General features: G+C 41.4%; 1 protein-coding gene and 1 long non-coding RNA gene across 6 annotated transcripts; one reads left to right on the top strand and one right to left on the bottom strand.

Annotated features, from left to right (window-relative positions):
- Positions 1–1,159: 1,159 nt before the first annotated feature.
- Positions 1,160–5,823, top strand: LOC118387204 (uncharacterized). 2 transcript variants are annotated; one of them, XR_004826371.2, is made up of 6 exons: positions 1,160–1,259; positions 2,482–2,824; positions 3,121–3,174; positions 3,400–3,480; positions 3,635–3,709; positions 4,285–5,823. It is a non-coding gene; the product is annotated as an uncharacterized LOC118387204 (long non-coding RNA). The 2 variants fall into 2 exon arrangements; XR_004826370.2 differs by lacking the exon at positions 1,160–1,259 and adding an exon at positions 1,268–1,952 and having other exon boundaries at positions 4,285–5,821.
- Positions 5,824–8,242: 2,419 nt separating this feature from the next.
- On the bottom strand, positions 8,243–20,806 carry acp1 (acid phosphatase 1). Of its 4 annotated transcripts, none has more exons than XM_035775130.1 (6): positions 20,537–20,806; positions 19,362–19,435; positions 18,009–18,122; positions 14,897–14,958; positions 12,910–13,015; positions 8,243–8,555 (listed from the first exon to the last, which is right to left on the bottom strand). In XM_035775130.1, the coding sequence occupies exons 1-6, from the start codon at positions 20,577–20,579 to the stop codon at positions 8,478–8,480; spliced, it is 477 nt and encodes a 158-aa protein (XP_035631023.1). In that variant the 5' UTR covers positions 20,580–20,806; the 3' UTR covers positions 8,243–8,477. The 4 variants fall into 4 exon arrangements, with proteins under 4 accessions (XP_035631023.1, XP_035631024.1, XP_035631026.1 ...); XM_035775131.2 differs by lacking the exon at positions 18,009–18,122 and adding an exon at positions 18,191–18,304 and having other exon boundaries at positions 20,537–20,739; XM_035775133.2 differs by lacking the exon at positions 18,009–18,122 and adding an exon at positions 18,191–18,304 and having other exon boundaries at positions 20,465–20,576.
- Positions 20,807–21,137: the final 331 nt, after the last annotated feature.

Below are 21,137 nucleotides of genomic sequence, written 5' to 3'. Positions count from 1 at the left end.
TGTGACATGAGATGTGGCGTTATCAGCGCGTGTAAGGCATATTTGTGGAGGGGATATGAATACGACATTTTGTTATAAGGAAAGGCACGAGGGCTCACACAGAGAAAGGCTAAACGCACTCTTCTTCGATTGATTGAGTTGACTCGCTGTGGTTGTTGGTGGTGGTAGATACGCCCAGTATGCAAGGTGTTTCAGGATCGCATGAGAGCATTCAGCGTTTCTGTTTCAACGCCCGCCTTCGTTTATTATAGACCTCACTCGCTAGTCACAGACTTGACACAGCGTTCACAGCAGTAGATTTTAGTTTTAGTTTAGAACCGATTAACGTTATATATTAATGTTACCTCCACAGATGCACTCTCTATATCTCTGACACACACGCTCTCTCTTTCAGAACTCTCCTTCCCTCCCTAGTAGATCGATAGCCTGTATCTGTATGCCCCAAGAGATAATTCCGGTGTGTGTTAAAGGTCTAGTGTTGATGTCATGCCACTGAGTAAGCTATAGGGATGAAGACGAACGGAATGGACACTCAGACATGTTTGATTGATTTACATTGTTGATAATAGGCAGAAAGATTGAAAGTGATAAATTAAGTGAAATATAATAATAACAATATAATAATAACAATATATTATTATACACAACCCTCTAGCCAATTGTATGATTACACACCAGCCCCCACTCCCTTCTGGTGTAGCAGCAGCTACTCTCGAAGGTGCGCACTGCAGGTGAGCGCTGTCCTTTCAGCACCACACCGTCCTTATGCACGGCAGTAACATTTAACCTGGGCGTTGCCTTTATCAAAAGACACCAGATATCGTGTCAATTATCGTTATATGGGCCTGCTATCATTTGAACATCCGATAAACGAAGGAGTCTTGGCAACATGTGTTACCGGCTGTCATGAAGACCCCATAAACACAAATAAAGAGACACATGGGGAAAGTTTCAAACAGGGGAAGGTTTTGCAACAAGTTGATAAGTAGGCTATTGGTCATCATCTAACAGATCTCAAATTCCATCCAACAGATTGAAACCAATTATGAGCGTTCAGGGGGAGGTAGGTCAGTGAAACCAAGCCAATTACACAATGAGGCTTTGCTTAGATGGAGTTGTACCAACGAAAGTAAACAAAACGAATCTTAACCCGGGCGAAGGCTTCAGTTCACTTGTTCCTCTCAGTCCGTTGGCACCTATTCATGAATCGATGTTGGAATTACGCAAATAATATAATAATTACGAAAGCTTGTGTCATGGTGGGTAATTGTTTTGTCTTTCAGTTGATTTGTTATTGATTTGTAAAGTGACGAGGTTATTGGAGGTTATTATGAGTATATTCAAGACGAGATGCGGTTATCTGCAAACGTTCACATCAGTCATTTGGAATTTCAGTTCAAGGAAACAATTAAAAAAAGCTTCCTGGTAAGCGCGTATTGCAAATAGGCTATAAGTGGAGTGACGAAAAAGGGAGAGTGCAAAGAAATTGACAAGGCAGAGCGGATGATCGGGAAATTTGAGTGATATTTCCTATTTACGAGTGTTCATAACGCCATTCTAATTGAAGACATGGTGATCCTCGAGGGACAGCTCCTTACGTATGAGAGCGAGAATAAAAAGTGAGTGGCACCCTGGCAAACAACCTGAGACTTCATCAAGGCGCACACAGAAGTTAGCCTCTAGGCTATATGGAGCAGACCTTTTAATTACTTTTCCATTCTCTCCCATCAAGTCGGTCAAGGAAGGATCAGAAGATGACCGCACTTGCAGCCCAAATACACTTCTTATAAAAACTGACGATTCTCTCCTTTCCTCTGTGGTCGTGTTTTAAATCGTGGAATGGTATGGGGCAGAACAGTGCCGAAGACTGAGTTATCCGGCGCGGTTCAATAGCGTTGACATTAAAACGTCGACGGATTTACTGGAGGATATTAGAAACGGAGACAAAGCAGGTAATTTCAGTTTTCCATCGGACTTCTCTCTGACACTTTCTCAAGTGGACAGCATTCTGATTAACTATAGCACTTTATTTCATAAAGGCAACATTACTGTCCAACATAAGCAGAACTATTGGAATTGCTTTAAGGAATTGTAAGAAAAAGTTAACTTGTTTGGAACTAACCTACAAAGTTGACCGTCTATTTTGTTTGAATAAACAAATATCGATCGATTTGATCAATGAAAGTTGGTTCGTCGCCTGTTAATCTCCTATAGAAAGTAGATGTCGTATTTGCTTGCATGAATGGGTGTGAATAGGTCATATATAGTATAATACAATTGTATTTTACATGCTTCTTCAACAACAGGTGTAGACTAACATTGAAATACTCTGTCTAAGAGGACAGGATATATAGGCATGGTAGATGTGGGGTTATACAATGTAATAATTTATGTTGGAGAAATGCTGAAGATAAGAACACAATGTAATGGTTCTGTGCGTCAGAGGGCTTCATTTATGACCCCAAGTCTTAACTCTTGCAGGGGTCTCGTTAAACTCACCGCAGCGTCAGAGAGGGAGATCCCTTTCCTCAGCCCGCGGTAGCAATGAGCGGACTGTGCAAGCCTGTAGTTATGGGACTCATATTGCTGATCTGCAGTACTACCAGCCACTGTGAGGAGAGCGCGCCATCCACGGCTCCCACGGTCGCGAGGAACGACAAGAGCCTACTCAGGCGGATTGCAGACATAGTGAGGCACGTGGAGGAGAGCCGCGGTGAGAACGGCACGAACGCAGCATCACAGTCGACTTCTAGGAGAGAATCCCCAGTTGAGACAAAAAGGGATTTACGAAACCTCAAAACAGATAGTGGCGATCAAATTATTGGTGAGTTCGCACATTGACAGCTGGGCGTTACCATGAACTCCAAAATATGTTGTATAACATAACTTAAGTGGTGGAGTAAAAAGACCACCACGGAATGTAACGCGCTATGAGGGTACTGGGTGCACATCATTCAGATATGTTATGCCTGGGGAATTTTGAAGTTGCTGAATCTTAAGAAAGTGATTTACATTTGACATTTGAGTCATTTAGCAGATGCTCTTACCCAGAGGGACTTACAGTTAGAAACGCACTTTGATCTCCTGTACTCACCCCCTGCCTTCTTCTTTGTCTTTCAGAAATATTTCCTAGAGATCTCAGAAAGAAAGAAAAGTTTTTAAAACACTTAACAGGTGAGATATACATCATATGATGTGTGAGAGAGAGAGAGAGAGAGAGAGAGAGAGAGAGAGAGAGAGAGAGAGAGAGAGAGAGAGAGAGAGAGAGAGAGAGAGAGAGAGAGAGAGAGAGAGAGATTTGAGTGCGGTGGGTCAGGATGTAAAGGACAAGAAAGGGAGAGAAAGGCGATAGTAGTTGGACTGCTCAGCTTTAATTCAAAGGCTTTCTCTGTCCCTCAGGTCCTCTGTATTTCAATCCCAAATGCAGGAAGCACGTATACAGACTATATCACAACACCAGAGACTGCACAATACCTGCATGTAAGTTCCTCAACCTCTTCATATGACAAAGAATACATTTTCCCTGGATTTAAAGCAGTGTTTATAGGCACATCACGTGTTATGTATAAGGGGAGGCATAGTACTGTCTCCCAGGCATTCATTCATCCCTCTATTTCTTTTCTTTCCTTTTAAGACTTCAAAAGATGCGCACGGCTTCTCACACGCTTAGCAGGGAGCCCACGATGTACAGAAGGGTAGCAGAAATCAAGTAAGTGTGCATATAATTTTTGTAAGAGTTTTTCCTAGTCAGGTCACATGGTCTGGTAGAGCGCAGAGCCCTAAGTATTGTGTATGTTTGTTTATGGAGGTCCTTGTCTATTCAGTGAAACCAATAACAGTCTAATGGGCTTTACATATGTCAAACAGAAAGTGTTAATCAAATACACCTGTTACATGTATAATAATATGCATTGTTAAACCTGACACAAATCAATAGTACTTTTCCCACATAAAAATACTTGTTGCAAAAGTGAAATGTAACCTAAAACACCTGGTAAAGGTGAACTGCACCTCACATGGTTTCAATTTACTGCGTAGTGTCATAGCATTCAGTTGAAAGGAAGAAGTTAACTAATGTTAAAATGTCTTTCTCAGCCTTATAGGTAGATCTAATCAGTGCCATGCACGCTGTCCACACAGTTTTTGGAGCACAGCATGAAATACAGATCTGTAACAAATCATGTTTCTTTCTCCATTTTTCATGGTACTTTTGGAGAGGAAAGAATTTCTGGGCGCTGCCAAGTACGAGAGAGCACTAAATTTCACTTCCTCTCTCTCTCGCAGGTTGAAGCCAAACCAGAGCTGTCCAGAAGACAGAGCCCTGAAAAAAAGTGCCTTAGACAACAACAGGGAAACCAAACAAAGTGGAACCAGTCACGTCCACCATTACGCAGTGTCCGTCACCAGAGTTCACTATTTTACAAAGGCATGGATTACCACCCACAGGCCTGCCTGGACCCGACAGTCTGTGGTCACTGCGGGTCTTGACAAGAGACTATACAGAAGATACAGAAGGTGAAGGGGGAAAACATGGCAGCAACCACAGATTTCAGGGTTATTATTGTCCTGCTGGCTGGACAAACTCTACTTTCTTCTTTCTTTCTTGGTTTTTACCAAAAGAGAAAAGGGATTGCTTTTGTTTGTTTTTAACCCCCCTCCCCTAAAAAAACAACCATCAACAACAATTGGAATCAATCAAATCCTTTGGTTGGGTTGCAACATGCCTTTTTAGGTTGTATTTCTGTTGTGGTTCGGCGTCATATCTTTGTCAGCAGCACTACCTATTAGTGGATATAAGGCTTTCTCGGACATTCTCTCACCTACCTGTGACCACACTGAAACGTATGATTAAATTATTAACTGCGTGACAATTTCCTTGCCTTTTGTCTTTGTAAGACATGTATTAAAACAAGAGACGCTATATATTAGGCACTGGTTGCAGTCAGAAGTTGTGTGTAAGAAGAAACCCTCCTGTGAGTCTGAGTGTGGTACATAGTATATTTATATATTCAAGTTGTCATATGTTTTCCTCTGTATACATACAGTATGTATAAACATTCTAACCTGAGTGCAATATGTACATATTGTAAAAAGCATAAAAGGAATCCACATAACAACCATAAATGAAAATGTTTGACGTATATTAACTTGGTGTTAAAAAATATATATCAAAAAAACATGAAATATATTTAAATAAATTATAAGATTGGTACAAACATGAGCGGCCTCTCTCTGTTGTTTCTTAAAGTACGTGGTGTTGTTCATCACTGACTATAACAGGCAATTTGATTCAATTGGAATCTATAGGAATCCAGTAGGTTGCACAGGTCTCTGGCTTCCTTACCTGACTAGATTAATACACAGAACTCAAATATAAATGCAACATGTTAATTAAGTGTTGGTCCCATGTTTCATGAGCTGAAATAAAATATCACAGAAATTGTTGTGCACAGATTTGTTTACATCCCTGTTAGTGAGCATTTTCTCCTTTGCCAAGATAATCCATCCACCTGACAGGTGCGGCATATCAAGAAGCTGATTAAACAGCATGATCATTACACAGGTACACCTTGTGCTGGGGACAATACAATTAAAAAATGTGCAGTTTTGTCACACAACACATTGCAACAGGTGCCTCAGGTCTTTAGGGAATTTACATGCTGACTGCAGGAATGTCCACCAGAGCTGTTGCCAGAGAATTGATTGTTAATTTCTCAACCATAAGCCGCCTCCAAGATCATTTTTCAGAAATTGGCAGCATGTCCAACCGGCCTCAAAACTGCAGACCACCTGTAACCACGCCAGCCCAGGACCTCTCCATCCCACTCCTTCACCTGCGGGATCGTCTGAGACCAGCCACCCGGACAGCTGAAGAAACTGTGGGTTTGCACAAACAAAGGATTTCTGCACAAACTGTCAAACCGTCTCCACGAAGCTCATCTGCGTGCTCGTTGTCCTTGACCTGACTGCAATTTGGTGTCATAACTGACTTCAGAGGGCAAATACTCACCTTCGATGGCCACTGGCACGCTGGAGAAGTGTGCTCTTCACGGATGAATCCCAGTTTGAACTGTACAGGGCAGATGGCAAACACAGTGTTTGGCGCCATGTGGGCGAGCGGTTTGCTGATGTCAAAGTTGTGAACAGAGTGCCCCATGAGGTTGGTAGGGTTATGGTGTGGGCAGGCATAAGCTACGGACAATGAATGCAATTGCATTTTATCTATGGCAATTTGAATGCACAGAGATACCGGTGACGAGATCCTGAGGCTCGTGCCATTCATCCGCCACCATCACCTCATGTTTCAGCATGATAATGAAACAGCCCCATGTTGCAAGGATCTGTACACAATTCCTGGAAGCTGAAAATGGCCCAGTTCTTCCATGGCCTGCATACTCACCAGACATGTCACCAATTGAGCATGTTGGGATACTGTGGTTCGACATGTACGTGTTCCAGTTCCCGCCAATATTTAGCAACTTCGCACAGCCATTGAAGAGGAGCGGGGGAAATAATCCACAGGCCACAGTTAACAGCCTGATCAACTCTATGTGAAGGAGATGTGTCACGCTGCATGAGGCAAATGGTCACACCCAATACTGAATGTTTTTTCTGATCATATTAAAATCTTTGAAATGTTTGCATGTTGCATTTATATTTTTGTTCACTGTAGATTAAAAGACAAATAAAACACTTTGCAAAGTCAGTTATCTAAAATTCACATTATGTACTGTAATAGTAATGGACAATGAGCATTAAAGGGATACTTTGGGATTTTGGCAATGAGGCCCTTTATATACTTCCCCAAAGTCAGATAACGTTGTGGATACTATTTTTTATGTCTCCGTGTCCAGTATGAAGGAAGTTAGATGTAGTTTCACAAGCCAATGCTAACTAGCATTAGCATGCAAGTTCCTCTGACTCTGGGGAATTAAAGGGCCTCATTGTCAAAATCCCAAAGTATCCCTTTAAAGCTAAGTAGTTTTTGCTTAATGAGCATTGAGTGAACTTGCCGTCTGGGAAAATGTATTCTGTCAATGGAAGTTCTCTTTACCTAAGAGAGAGTAAATATTTGTCTGAAAATGTCTATTTGTTTAAGTTCAAATGACAAAGTCACCAAACAATCAACCATTTGTTGTACTGCAGGATTTATGCATTGTGGATCTCATTCCCCCGTGCCAACATATGTTTGTACAAGCTAGCAGGCAAAGTGATCAACTCTAAGTAACTTTTTTTTCAGCCTGATACTACAGTAAGAGTCCTACTCAATCAAAATCAGACGCTCAACTTTAGATTCATTCAAATACTCTCTTGTGCAATGCTGAATAAATAATTCACCATGCTTTGGCTTTACCCTAGTACGGCAAACTTCTGCTTGCTGGTTTGGATTGAGCACAGTCCTAAGAGGATAGACTGGACCACTAGCAGGGAACAGTGTGTGGAGGGACATTCCTTTGGTCGTTCCACTCTAGCACGATATATCAATGCCTTCATCTACTTCATCTGGTTTATTATGTATTACCACTCCCAATTTCTGCCAATCACAGCCTAGGAACTAAATCCACAGTGAAATACACCTGAAAACATACAATTCAGGGTTATTTTCACAGGCAGCATTCTGCACTACCTTGGGCTGCCATGGTTTGGGATTTTAATAATCTTTGACATAAGGAGTATGTGAGGGTCCAAATCAGACATAACGGTAGAGGTGCCAGTGGTAAGATAAAGAGGATAAGTAGCATCATTAGTTAGTTATGAGAACAAAATCACTGCAGACTATTTTTGTCCTCTCATTTCTCTAAAATACCAATAGCTGAGCTAAAGCAATTACACTCATTAAAAGTGATTTTATAGGTTGTTTTATCAAAGCCCTGATGTTCGAATTAGGATGTCATGGGAGTACAAATGGAAGAATGACTCAATTTGAAAAAAAAAAAACATTGTGACATGAAAGTAACTAACTAAACCCGTGTCAAATACCCAACAAGATTATCATTTGGGCAAGCATTAACTTTGACCCTGGTCTCAACCTTTAACCCTTCCCCTCAGAACCCTAAAATGTCTGCTCATGCCATAATGCATCCATATTAATCTCTATAAACGTTGATGGCTATGTTAGACTACATTAGACTAACCATTTACAAAATGTAAAAGAGAGAGAAATAAGATAAAGATAGAATAGTGCATTGTTAGTTCTGTTGAGTATGTATTGTTTATTTGAATGGACCAGACAATCTGCAAATTCCTCAAAAAAAGCATTTTATTTAGGACACAGTACAGTAAACCGTTCGTTTTACAGACATATTGTAGATTGTGACAATCAACTGATTGTTACACCATATTGATGGGAACTACTGTTAGTGTGACCTGGCAGATGTGTATTGGAACTGCACAACTATGGACGATAACGGAGGATCGTTTCTTTACTATCCATCTAGTGTTTGGGTGAATGTTCACCGGTCAGATCTTGGGTCTGGTTACGAGTTGTTTTCCAAAAACACTTTGCAGCATCTCACACATTGTTCGTACACATTTTCAAAGTCTTCTTCATGCCCCTATAAAACAGGAAAAAGGGAAATCAATGAATTTTGCCCCTAAAAAGCTATAAAATAAAAGTTGATGTGTTCACCAAAATTGTTTTTATAAGGCATTTAAATAGTGCCATCAAAATAAAACAGCAGGAAAGAGCCGTATCCTTGAGCAATAAAACAGTTCATCTTTCTCCAAATCTGGATCAGAAAGCCTCTAGTTACTAGCTCAATCATTTCCCAACCCAGTAGAATATAGAGCTGACATTGGATGGGGGGTTTCTTCAGTGACGTTTCCCCCCCCAAAACCCACACAGTTCTGGCTAATTGGCTCGTGATTACATTAGCCAATAAAAGAGAAGAAAACAGCCCAAGCCAACTTTCCAGGCCCACCATAAATAACGTTACACCTTTCAGAGACCTGTAACACCAATCCAAAGTGCCAAAAGGGCATGTTTTGTCCTTTGAAATGTTCACCATTTCTCTCTCCTGTTGTTGTGGCAAACTAATTTAAAACTCAAATTTACACTGTGTGAATGGTAATGTTAAAACATCAAGAGGAGACTCTTTCCAGAAAAATATACCAGAGAGAGATGCAATAAAAAACAACAATAGATGTAATATCTGTCCACATGCATTGGTGAAACACAGACAGTCCATTGTAGAGTCCGGTTGGGGACTCCTAAAGCGATGATCTCATATTCAGAAAAAAATCATATCTGTAACAACCAGGGAAGATGGCCGACAACGGCATGTAACACTAACTTTAAAAAGTTAATCCAAAAATGAAAGATATTTTCTTTCCTCAGAAATGGTCTAGGAGTAGAGTGCACATGCCGTTTTGTAATACATTTTAAAGTGTTTTTTACTTGTTCAGGCCATTGTAAAAGGTTAAAAAAACGTCTGGAAAATTGTATTGTTTTTTATAAACGGACTGCTCGTTTTATACCATACTGGAACTCAAATCAAAAGCAGAAACGTTCAGAAATGAGTCCCTGTGCTAAATGTACTTGGACACATTTGACAGTTAGCCTTTTAATATACTCCTTCGCTGGCAGGAGAACAGCCAACCACACCTGAAGACTCTTAACACCCACCCAGTTCCTCCACCCCCTCCAACCCCCAAACCCAGTCTCTGATCCAAACAAAAAGGCTCCAAACGAAGTCTTTGGAAACCCATTCAGCTACGTCCTCCTCAGAGCTTGTCATCGGCTCTAAGGTTGGACTGAATTTATGTCTCAATTTATTTAAAAAACAGCCGTCTGGTTCTAGTCCTTTACTGTGCTTCTCTGCCATGCGTTGTGGCGACAGATGACGGACCACAGCCCAGTGCTGTCAACACGCCAAAATATTTATTTACTCGCCTCTGAAACCATGTTTAAGGCTAAGCTCCCTCTGGCTACCACACACTCACAGCTGGTGTTAAAGGTCCAATGCAGATATTTCTATCTCAATAGCTAATCATTTCTGGGTAACAATTAGATACCTTACTGTGACTGTTTCTAATTGAAATGATCAAAACGAAACAAAAATTGCTTCTTAGCAAAGAGTCATTTCTCAAGCAAGAATTTTTCTAGGACTGTTGTAGTGGTCTGAGTGGGGAGGGGAAAACTGAAAACTAGCTGTTATTGGCAGAGAGGTTTAGAACTCTTATTGGTCTATTAACTCATTTACTGCCTGGTGAAGCCAAGACTCCATCCCACCAAAACAGGCTGAAATTCCAGGCGTTTTCTTTTTTTTTTCCAAACAGCTCTTACACTAAAAGGATATTGTCATTTTCACAATATTTTTACAACCTCAGTGTGGAAACATATATAAAACATAGGAAAATCACATTTTTGACAGCACTGGGATTTTAACACACAGGGACAGACAGCCAAGAAGAGAGACACACATGATTGAGCCAGAGTGCACACAGACACTTAATTTTGGTCAACCACAACCATCGCAACATTAATACTTTACCGTCATTATTCTATCAAAAGGGTATTTCCTGAAACCCTAATAGAAACATCTCAATTACCCACACATGACATTATGCGATCAGAGGTCTACCCGTAACATGCATGTCCCTAGTCAAGACCACACAACAAATTCATTCATTTATTATTTTAACAAGAATATAGGACAGGGGATATGATTTATGTAGCATTCCTCATCAAACCAAACATGCAGTTTGCCTGCATTTTCACATTCCTGAAACATTTCCCTCCTTTTTTCTAATTATCTTCCTTCGCAACCATCAGCAGAGACAGTAGTAGACCAACTGCAGAGACCGTAGTAGACCATCAGCAGAGACAGTAGTAGACCATCAGCAGAGACCGTAGTAGACCAACAGCAGAGACCGTAGTAGACCAACAGCAGAGACCGTAGTAGACCAACAGCAGAGACCGTAGTAGACCAACAGCAGAGACCGTAGTAGACCAACAGCAGAGACCGTAGTAGACCAACAGCAGAGACCGTAGTAGACCAACAGCAGAGACCGTAGTAGACCAACAGCAGAGACCGTAGTAGACCAACAGCAGAGACCGTAGTAGACCAACAGCAGAGACCGTAGTAGACCAACAGCAGAGACCGTAGTAGACCAACAGCAGAGACCGTAGTAGACCAACAGCAGAGACCGTAGTAGACCAACAGCAGAGACCGTAGTAGACCAACAGCAGAGACCGTAGTAGACCAACAGCAGAGACCGTAGTAGACCAACAGCAGAGACCGTAGTAGACCAACAGCAGAGACCGTAGTAGACCAACAGCAGAGACCGTAGTAGACCAACAGCAGAGACCGTAGTAGACCAACAGCAGAGACCGTAGTAGACCAACAGCAGAGACCGTAGTAGACCAACAGCAGAGACCGTAGTAGACCAACAGCAGAGACCGTAGTAGACCAACAACTGGACTTCAACTATCAAACTGCCTGTCTCCTCCCCCAGTATCAGTCCCCCCCCTCCCTATCTCGCTCATCACATCCATGTAAAATTCCATCTACTCTGCACAAACCAACTGGCTTCCACTTCCGATGCCATTTGGCAGGACTTACGAATGCATAGGAAGCATTTAAAGCTGGGAAAAGTTAACAAAGCCATTAAACATGTTGTGAGATGGTAAAGGAGGGGCTGCAGAGAGACTTGAGGACACAGGACATTAGTGATGGGGAACAAAAATCGATAGTTACAGTACCAGTCAAAGGTTTGGACATACCTACTCATTCCAGGGTTTTTCTTGTCTCATTGTTCAGTTGAAAAACAAATGATAGTCCCACTAAGCGCAAACCAGATGGGATGGCGTATCGCTGCTGAATGCTGTTTCCATGTGTGTTATTTCATAGTTTTGATGTCTTCACCATTATTCTATAATGTAGAAAATAGTAAAAATAAAGAAGACCCCTTGAATGAGTAGGCGTCCAAACTTTTGACTGGTACTGTACATATCAGGATATTATTTTTGACGATATATCGTAATACTATTTTTGCGCTAGTTGGCTGTAACTGCACCAAAACTCCAGTATTTTTCCTTCATAGCTTGTTCTCCATATTTGTAAGTAGGGAGACAATTTGTTTTTAACAGTTTTATTTCCATAACTGATCAAATCTTTCTCATGGCTCTCTTGTCCCGCTGCAGCAGACATATGTGAGCAATAATGTTTGGAACATCAAATTGCAATAAAATCAAATTATCGAATCACAATACATATAGAATTGTGAGAATCACAATATATATCGTATCGGCACCAAAGTATCGTGATAATATCGTATCGTAATAATATCGTATCTCAGGACATGAGGGGAAGACAATATCTTGCTACTGTTTTCCCATCAGAAACCAATTGTTCCATACAGTGGTTTTAACTGGGGATTACTTAAAAAAAAAAACATTTTTTACACTAGGCAAGTTAGTTAAAAACAAATTATTATTTACAATGACGGCCTACGGCGGCCAAACCTGGACGACGCTGGGCCAATTGTGCACCGCTCTATGGGACTCCCAATCAAGGCCGGATTTGAACCAGGGACTGTGACACCTCTTGTACTGAGTTGCAGTGCCTTAGAGCGCCACGCCACTCGGGAGTCCAGAGTGAGGCTTAGGCATAGATAGTGCTGGTGTGAAGACACAAGAACTCTGAATTATGGGACTTAACATGGAAACTTACCCTGCAGAGAACAGGACATTGTTCTACTGAATGTGTTACCTTTTCTCGCTGTAAGTGTATGGATTCATGTAGCCTACAGTAACTTTAGAATAATTTGGTGGGTTAAGCCATATGCAGTCATGTTTCTTTTTTGTTCACAACGCGAGCAGCAGAATCGTTTGTCTAAACCTAGTAACCCAGTTGTGATAGGCCCCTTAGTACTGGTGGGAAAACGCTGTCAGTGCAGTAGACTTACGTAGTATGGATCTTTGATGATCAGTTGTTTCTCTGGGTCGTACGAGCCCAGCAGCTCAATCTTGGCTTTGCTGTTTTTCACAGAGTTTGCCTTCTTTTTCAGGTCACTGTAAAGAGAGAGAAAAGTCAGAGACGGTTAGGATGTGTTCCTGTGACAATACTAAAATCAAATACCACCAGTGCTATTTTGGACCATATATCTGGCAGACTTTTACAAATGTAACCACCCATTTCATAGAACAACTTTTATTGTGGTATAAATGGCCATCTGTCCATAACAAATTGAACCAAATAAAAAAGGTTTAATAAGTCTTAAGACACCCATTTTGTTGGTTTGGTGTTTCTGTTCCACGCAAGAGCCTATCACAGACAACACATCTATTCTATTCCAAGTTTTCGAAATGGCTTACTGTGGTATTTGCTATCAGTGCAAAACAAGTCAAACTCTGAAACCAAAAATCAATATATGAGAATTTATTTGTGACTAAATTGTTTTGACAGTTACTAGAACAGTTACTTAAAGGCTACACAACTTCTTCAAACACGTCCTCACAATCCAACTGTGGAAATGAGTCTTTTATTGACTTTACTGGTTTCTTTTATTTTGATGCTTGGGTAATTGGGCTTATAAATACAACAATACACTCAGACGGTAATAAAAGCAGCTAGGAAGGATCCATGCACCAAGCCTGGCTTGAAACCAGACCACAGGGGTTTAGAAATGTAGGGGATGGATATAAAAAAACTATTACTAACCCAGGCACTAAAACAAAGCGGTTGCCAGGTCCTTCCCATTGTAAGTAGTGTAATGGCTCAAATGAAATGGCCAGCCATACTGCTTGGACCGAGAGGGGACTAAAACAGGGAAGTACCGCCCCACTGCCACCTCCCGTGCCTAACCCTGTGGTAGAGCAACGGCCCCCTGATGCTTTCATTGGGGGGGTTAAGGTTAGTTCTATAGCACTGCATTGTAAATGTAGAATGCAGGGGAGCTGAAAGGGCTCCTGGTTCCCACTGACTCAACTGAAATGTAAAAGCACTATAATCCAACACAATAATAACACATGTAAAACCTAACTGGTGATGATTAATTAGGTCATTGGTAATAATTGGCGGGGAGTTAAGGTTAATCTCTTTCTCTCGCTAGCCAACCAAATACTTGGAGAGAGAAACAGAATGGAGGAAGGGAAAAGTCGCCCCCAAACAGAAAAGACGAGGCATCCAAAGACCTCAGTAAGCTGCTTACAGACCACACCGCCTTAGGCATGTGATCTCTAAATGATCCCTGAACGTTCAAAGTAGCAAGAAATATCCCTCCCCCTGCCCAGGCTTCACATGCAAACAGCTTAGGGACACTCACTTGTTAGACAGACTTTACCCCTACACGTTACATAGACCTTGAGGTGTACATGTCTGCCTGTATGTCACGTGTGCATCTGTGTGTGTGTACACAATATACTTCTCCACAATCGCCAAGGTATTCCCTTACCTGACCCGTTGCAGGGATTGCCTAACTTTAACATACAATGACATTTTGAATGGACGACAGCAATCCCCGAGTTCCTGATATAAAATTTGGATCTGACAATTACCTCGTTCCTATTGTACTTTTATTGCTCGGTCTGTTCTGTCTATCTCAATATCCCGGGCCATTTCTACACTCCGCATAAGCTCTTCTCTGACTTAGTTTGTGACCCCGGTAATCATGTTTGGGTAAGTGCCATAAGGTCATAGAACAAGTAAACCCCAGGATGTTAGTTACTTAAACATGTTTCTTTTTACTCCAATCATTTTGAATGGCAGCCCGGAATAGAACAGACTTGTCATGATGTCATGGCACAGAACACCGTTCTGTGAGTCAAGAGTGTCCGTGCAGATGTTGCAAATTGTGTTCACCCTCCTCTTGAACAAAGGAAGCAGACCGAGCACACACACATATATATACGCATGGACGGACACACACGAATATAGGGTTAAGATGCATATACCTCAAATTGCTCTCATCCATGCACAGAATGTAGTCAAATGACATAAAATCCTCCTTTGTCACCTAGAAGAAAAAAAACACAGAAGACAAAATGTTAACATTGGTACTGGTGTGTCTTGACAACAAAAGACTGGCTGTTGTGATTTCTCTATAAAGTTTAACTGTCAGGCACTAGGCCCTATATAACTTCTGCCTGGTATATGTGTTCCATTACAGTGGTAAAGACCTCTCCCTGGTTCTTGTTGAGTCAAATTGAGAGGTTCCAGAGAACTCCGAGAGAGAAGAGGAAGGAGAAAGAGAGGGGGAGCGAGTGAGATGGAGAGGAGCGGTGTCTGGATACCTCCATGTTCAGGGTTATGAAAGGGATCAAAGCAGTACATCTTCCAAGTACAGTGCATTGGAAAGTATTCAGACCCTTTGACTTTTTCCACATTGCGTTACGTTACAGCCTTATTCTCAAATTGATTAAATTAATCATTTTCAATCTACACTAAATACCCCATAATGATAAAGTGTAAACCAGTTTTAAATTTTTTGCAAATGTATAAAAAATATAAAACAGAAATACCTTATTTACATAAGTATTCAGACCCTTTGTTATGAGACTTGAAATTAACCTCAGGTGCTTCCTGTTTTGGTACCATCCCTAAGGTGAAGCATGGTGGTGGCAGCATCATGCTGCGGGGATGTTTTTCAGCGGCAGGGATTGTGAGACTAGTCAGGATTGAGGGAAAGATGAACGGAGCAAAGTACAGAGAGATCCTTGATGAAAACCTGCTCCAGAGCGCTCAGAACCGAAGGTGAAGGGTTGCCTTCCAACAGAACAATGACCCTCAGCACACAGCCAAGACAATGCAGGAGTGGCTTCGGGACAAGTCTCTGAATGTCCTTGAGTGGCCCAGCCAAAGCCCGGACTTTAACCCGATCTAACATTCTGGAGAGATCCCATCCAACCTGACAAAGCTTGAGAGGATCTGCAGAGAAGAATGTGAGAAACTCCACAAATACAGGTGTGCCAAGCTTGTAGTGTCATAACCAAGAAGATTCGAGGCTGTATTCGCTGCTAAACGTGCTTCAACAAAGTACTGAGTAAAGGGTCTGAATACTTATGGAAATTAAATATCTGTTTTTATAATTGTAATGCATTTTCACAAATTTCTGAAAACCTGTTTTTGCATTGTCATTATGGGGTAGTGTGTGTGGATTGATGAGAAGTAAAAACAAATTTAATCAATTTTAGAATAAGGCTGAACGTAACAAAATGTGGGGGGAAAAAAATCAAGGGATCTGAATACTTTCTGAATGCACTGTATGTGCATCTTGCAACACTTACTCAGCAGCCATGACTCAGGAGAGAGTGAGGCCATGCCTCACTTATGGTTTGAAAGGGTTTCTAGGGTGTGACTTGGGAATGGAGAGGTTAAAAGAGTGAAGAGAAAGAAGTAGAGGGAGTAAAGACAGAGAGAAAGAGCAATTTACATGAGCTCGCCAAAACATGGCCATTCCAGATTTGTATAATAAGAGTATAATAACTAGGTGTTGTGTATGTAGTATCCTTGCAAAATCAAAGTTAAGTTGGCAAAATGTCAAATTCCATCCACTGCTATTTCAACTCTGTAGTTCCCCGCTTGGGCTTTACAGCACAAACACACACACACAATATTTGTCTTCTCTCTTTGCAATAATCTCTGGTCAAAATCCTCATGTGAACCCCCTGCACGATGCAGCGATAGAGCCTGGTTGGATTTCTGGAATTTTTGACTGACAGTCAGGGAGGCTGTTATATGAGGAACGAGTAGGAGGGGAGAGATATAAGGAGAAATAAGGGAGAACGATGACCTGGTCTGAGGGCAGACAGATAAAAAGTTCAGAAACCGTGTGGAGTTGTTGAGTTATTGTATGACTCTTGGTGTGCAGTGAGTGGAGCAGGGAATTGTCTGCTTACAAGAGCTCAGTCTAAAGCTACAGTAAGTAAAATGTGGTGATGGGAATTGGGATGACACCCAGACTGAAAACAATTATTATTATTGATTCTGACAATTTGCATTCAGGGCAAAAAATCAGTTCGCTTCCAACCCCTTGCAGGGGCCCCTCCAATCAAATCAATTATCTGGGATTTCCAGTGTTAAGACTAAAATAACTTAATCTTTCTCTGTGACGATGCACTTATGGATTCATTAACTCAAAAAAACAAAAAACGAATAGTCCCCATTCTATCCCCTTGCGGTCGTCTCTCAATAAAACAAACAAACTCCCGTTTTTGATTCAACAGAGCACCCTCTGTCTCTAAACAGTATTTTCTGAGGCAAGCCGAGACATTATATTAGAGGCAAGAAACAGTGAGTTAAAGTTCACTGAAATTAGCAGGGAACGGAGGGGGGGACAGAGAGCGAGAGAGAGAAACTCAGAGCTTGTCAAAGTTCATTGCGTGGAGACATGGGTGGCTCAGAGCCAGGGCAGCGTTGAGCTCCCATCCCTTATTTCTGGAGATTAGAACGGGGTTGGCCTCTGTCCGTTATGAGAGACAAACCAACATGACGGCAGCTCCCCTTCCCAGCATTGGGTCAGGGAGGGCACCAGAGAACTGGCAGGAGAGACAGGGAGAGCTGGAAAAACTTTGGAGAGAAAAAGACCAGCAAAACATGAGGCCCACTAACACAGTTGGCAAATATGGTTGGGGTGAAATCCATTTAAATTCCAGTCAATTAAAAAAGTAGACCAAATTACACATTTTCCAAAATGAAAAGGGTTGACAAGAATTGAAATTTCAGTGTACTTCCTAAATTGACTGGAATTGAAATGGAATTAACCCCAAGCTTGTCTCTTTCAATAGACTGAGTAGATTTGGAGAGCCTAGATACCAGACTTCATAACATCTTGGTTTGATTTAGCAGCATCTATCAGGATGCAATACTAAGCATTGGCAATAAAAGTTAGTACGGCAAGGAAAGTCATTGTGCTCAAGTGTTTTATTCATGGGATTTAGGCTAATACAGCCAACTCACACACACTCTCCCCCACACACACACACACACTATCCATGCCACACACATTTTTATACAGTCTCCAAAGTGACCCAGCAAGGACCCCAGGGTGACTGATGTATCATATACCTGTCGGGCCCTGTGTTTTGTTTCAATGCCATGTGTCCTCAGGCAGGCCAGACCACGGGCGTCCGGGGAGCTGCCTGTGTTCCAGTCAGTCGTGGCACCACTGTCTATGACCCACTGCAACAACAGAGAACACAAGAGCTAGCTAGCTAATGCTAACAGGAAGGATAAAGGGTTGGTCGTACCTGCCTGGCTACATGCCTCATGGGCACCCCGTGTTTCTTCATGCAGGCTTGACCACGGTGGTCTGGAGGGTTGCCTATCTCATAGGTGGAGGTGGCAGCACTGTCTATCCTCCACTATGCAGAGCAGGAGAACAGCAACAACAAAGCAAAATGTATTCATATGCACACAATGACTCAGCACATTAGAGCAGTCTAATAATAGGTTGATAGAGTTCAGTCTAATTTGTTTGTTTCCTTAGCCTATACTGTTAAAAATGCATCTCCATCTCTAGAAGCAGAAGACTGCAGAGCTGGTCATCTCCGCATACCCGTCGCAAGACCCACTGGTTGATGCTGATTTGCAAAACCCTCTTAGGCCTCACTCCCCCCTATCGGAGATATCTAATGCAGCCCTCATCCTGCACATACAACACCCGTTATGCCAGTCACATTCTGTTAAAGGTCTCCAAAGCACATACATCCCTGGGTCGCTCCTCTTTTCAGTTCACTGCAGCTAGCGACTGGAACAAGCTGCAACAAACACTCAAACGGGACAGTTTCATCTCCATCTCTTCAGTCAAAGACTCAATCATGGATACTCTAACTGAGAGTTGTGGCTGCTTCGCGTGATGTATTGGCTCTACCTTCTTGCCCTTTGTGCTGTTGTCTGTGTCCAATAATGTCTGTACCCTGTTTTGTGCTGCTACCATGTTGTGTTGTTGTCATGTTGTGTTGCTGCCATGTTGTGTTGCTGCAATGCTGTGTTGCTGCAATGCTGTGTTGTCGTCTTAGGTCTCTATTTATGTAGTGTTGTCTCTATTGTTGTGATGTGTGTTTTGCCCTATATTTGTATTTAATTCATTTTTATTTTGAATCCCAGCCCCCGTAGGAGGCCTTTTGGTAGGCTGTCATTGTAAATAAGAATTTGTTCTTAACTGACTTGCCTAATTAAATAAAGTTTTTTTTTTATATATATTTTTTTAACAGTTTGGAATATGATGCAGTAGGGGAACAAAAGTTTATCAATCAAAAGAGTACAGTAGCTCAACAAACGTACAACATATGTGGAGCAAAGTCTACACAAAACAAGTTATATAATATATGCATTACTTCTACCCATTACTTCTATGTAACAGAGCTGTCAATATGTTCCTGTGAAGATCTACCCACACATATACATTTAAGTCTTTACCTTGTCAACAACACCAGCATCTGTCGCCATTTTCCTGAAGACGGCTTCGGCGATGGGGGACCTGCAAATGTTCCCTGTTCAAAAAAATGACACATAATAAGCTGACGACAACAGTGCTTGGCTAAATTAGGTCACGCTGCTTGCTTCACCAGTACCACTTCCTCATACTGAGGCTCGAACCTAGGACCTCTGCCTCGCAAACACATATGACCACCCTCCTGAAGCGTCTTACCCAGTCGAGCTACAGAAAAGTTAGCTATTTGGCAGCGCTAGTGGAGATACCCATCTGCTACACTTGCATCAGCAAAAACTGATTATCTCACAATATCCCCTGGAGTCTTGGTGAATATCTAGCCTATATTTCTGAATGAAAAATAATAATTTTACTTGTTGAGACCCAAGTGAGTCAACTACAGTGTTTGATTGGAGGTATTACATGACAATGTGGTCACGTTTTACATTATGGAATCTGAACAATGGATCGTCGTTTAAATAAAATTTCTCAATTAACAGTTCAATATAACATATTGGAAACATGAGAAACTTTTGATAGCTGGCTGTTAATTATTAACCACAAAATGAATTCCCATAATCACCTTAGCCTGCCTGGCTATGGCACATGATCTTCGTATATAATTTTACATTGGACTCTGTCCAAAGGTCTTAGGCCGTGATAGAATCATTGAGCAACCTTTTCATTGCCTTTGCATTTCAGATAAAGAGAATCTGGTGATATATTAGTAAGGGATATTAGGCAAGTTTGATGACTAGTCACTAGTTTTTCAGATGAAGATGTGAAAGAACTGCGTGGCCCAACTGCATGAACTAATGGACAGATTCCAAACTAAATCATGGCAGTGAATGTAAGGTTTTAGTATTGCAAGTTGGATACAGAAATTGATATGTGCAATTTAGTTAGCTAGCTAACTAACTAACTACAATAGCGGTTGCAATAGTTATTGTACCAACGTTTTCAGTGGTTTAGCTAGCTAGTTACTCAGTAACCACTGGCGCTAGCATAGCACCCGTTAGCATCACTTGCCATTAATGTACAAACGGCAGTCAGTTCAAAGTGTATAGCAATTTTTTGAATGTATTATCACCTTGACACACCATTGACTCGTTATGTGCATGAAATCACAGAGACTGTGGGCTTTTTCTTGGTCGTTTCTTACCCAGACACACGAACAGAACAGATTTTCCACTGCTGGCTGCCATTTTGCTTTTAGGGTATTATGTCAGTATCACTCGATTTTGTCTAGAAGGGATACAGTTTATGTCAGAATTGATATTTCGGAGCAGGTTAGGAGAATCTACGCGGCAGGTTTACGTAGCAGTTTACGTATTAGTTTGAGATAATTGGGTTAAGGTCAGAAAAATAGTTAGGGTTAAAATCAACTTTTGACGTTATTTTGACATAGAATGTATCCCATCTAGCCTTGTTCACATCACTAGCACCTTCTTCTTCTTCTTCTTCTAGTTTTCAGGCAGACAAGACGCTTTGTTGCATATTGCTGGCGTTTACAGGTTGGAGTGTGAATTTCACATTTGTTCACAAAAACGGGAAAAGGAGAATGGGAAAAATGCATTGTACCGCCATCTAACCCTACTGTACATACAGTTGAAGTCGGAAGCTTACATATACACTTAGGTTGGAGTAATTAAAACTTGTTTTTCAACCACTCTACAAATGTCTTGTTAACAAACAATAGTTTTGGTAAGTCGGTTAGGACATCACACAAGTCATTTTTCCAACAATTGTTTACAGACAAATTA

Source organism: Oncorhynchus keta, chromosome 8, assembly GCF_023373465.1.
Source record: "Oncorhynchus keta strain PuntledgeMale-10-30-2019 chromosome 8, Oket_V2, whole genome shotgun sequence".
NCBI lineage: Eukaryota > Metazoa > Chordata > Actinopteri > Salmoniformes > Salmonidae > Oncorhynchus > Oncorhynchus keta.
The sequence above is the reverse complement of the archived record's forward strand: the minus strand, read 5'-3'. Positions and strand labels throughout refer to the sequence as shown.

Bases quoted from the DNA above. Each gene is read 5' to 3' on its own strand.
- acp1 (XM_035775130.1), bottom strand. From the start codon at position 20,579: ATGGCAGCCAGCAGTGGAAAATCTGTTCTGTTCGTGTGTCTGG. The intron at 19,436-20,536 runs GTAAGAAACGAC...TTTTTTGAACAG, and splicing joins TGTTCTGTTCGTGTGTCTGG to GGAACATTTGCAGGTCCCCC. The intron at 18,123-19,361 runs GTAAAGACTTAA...CTGTTGTTGCAG, and splicing joins ATGCTGGTGTTGTTGACAAG to TGGGTCATAGACAGTGGTGC.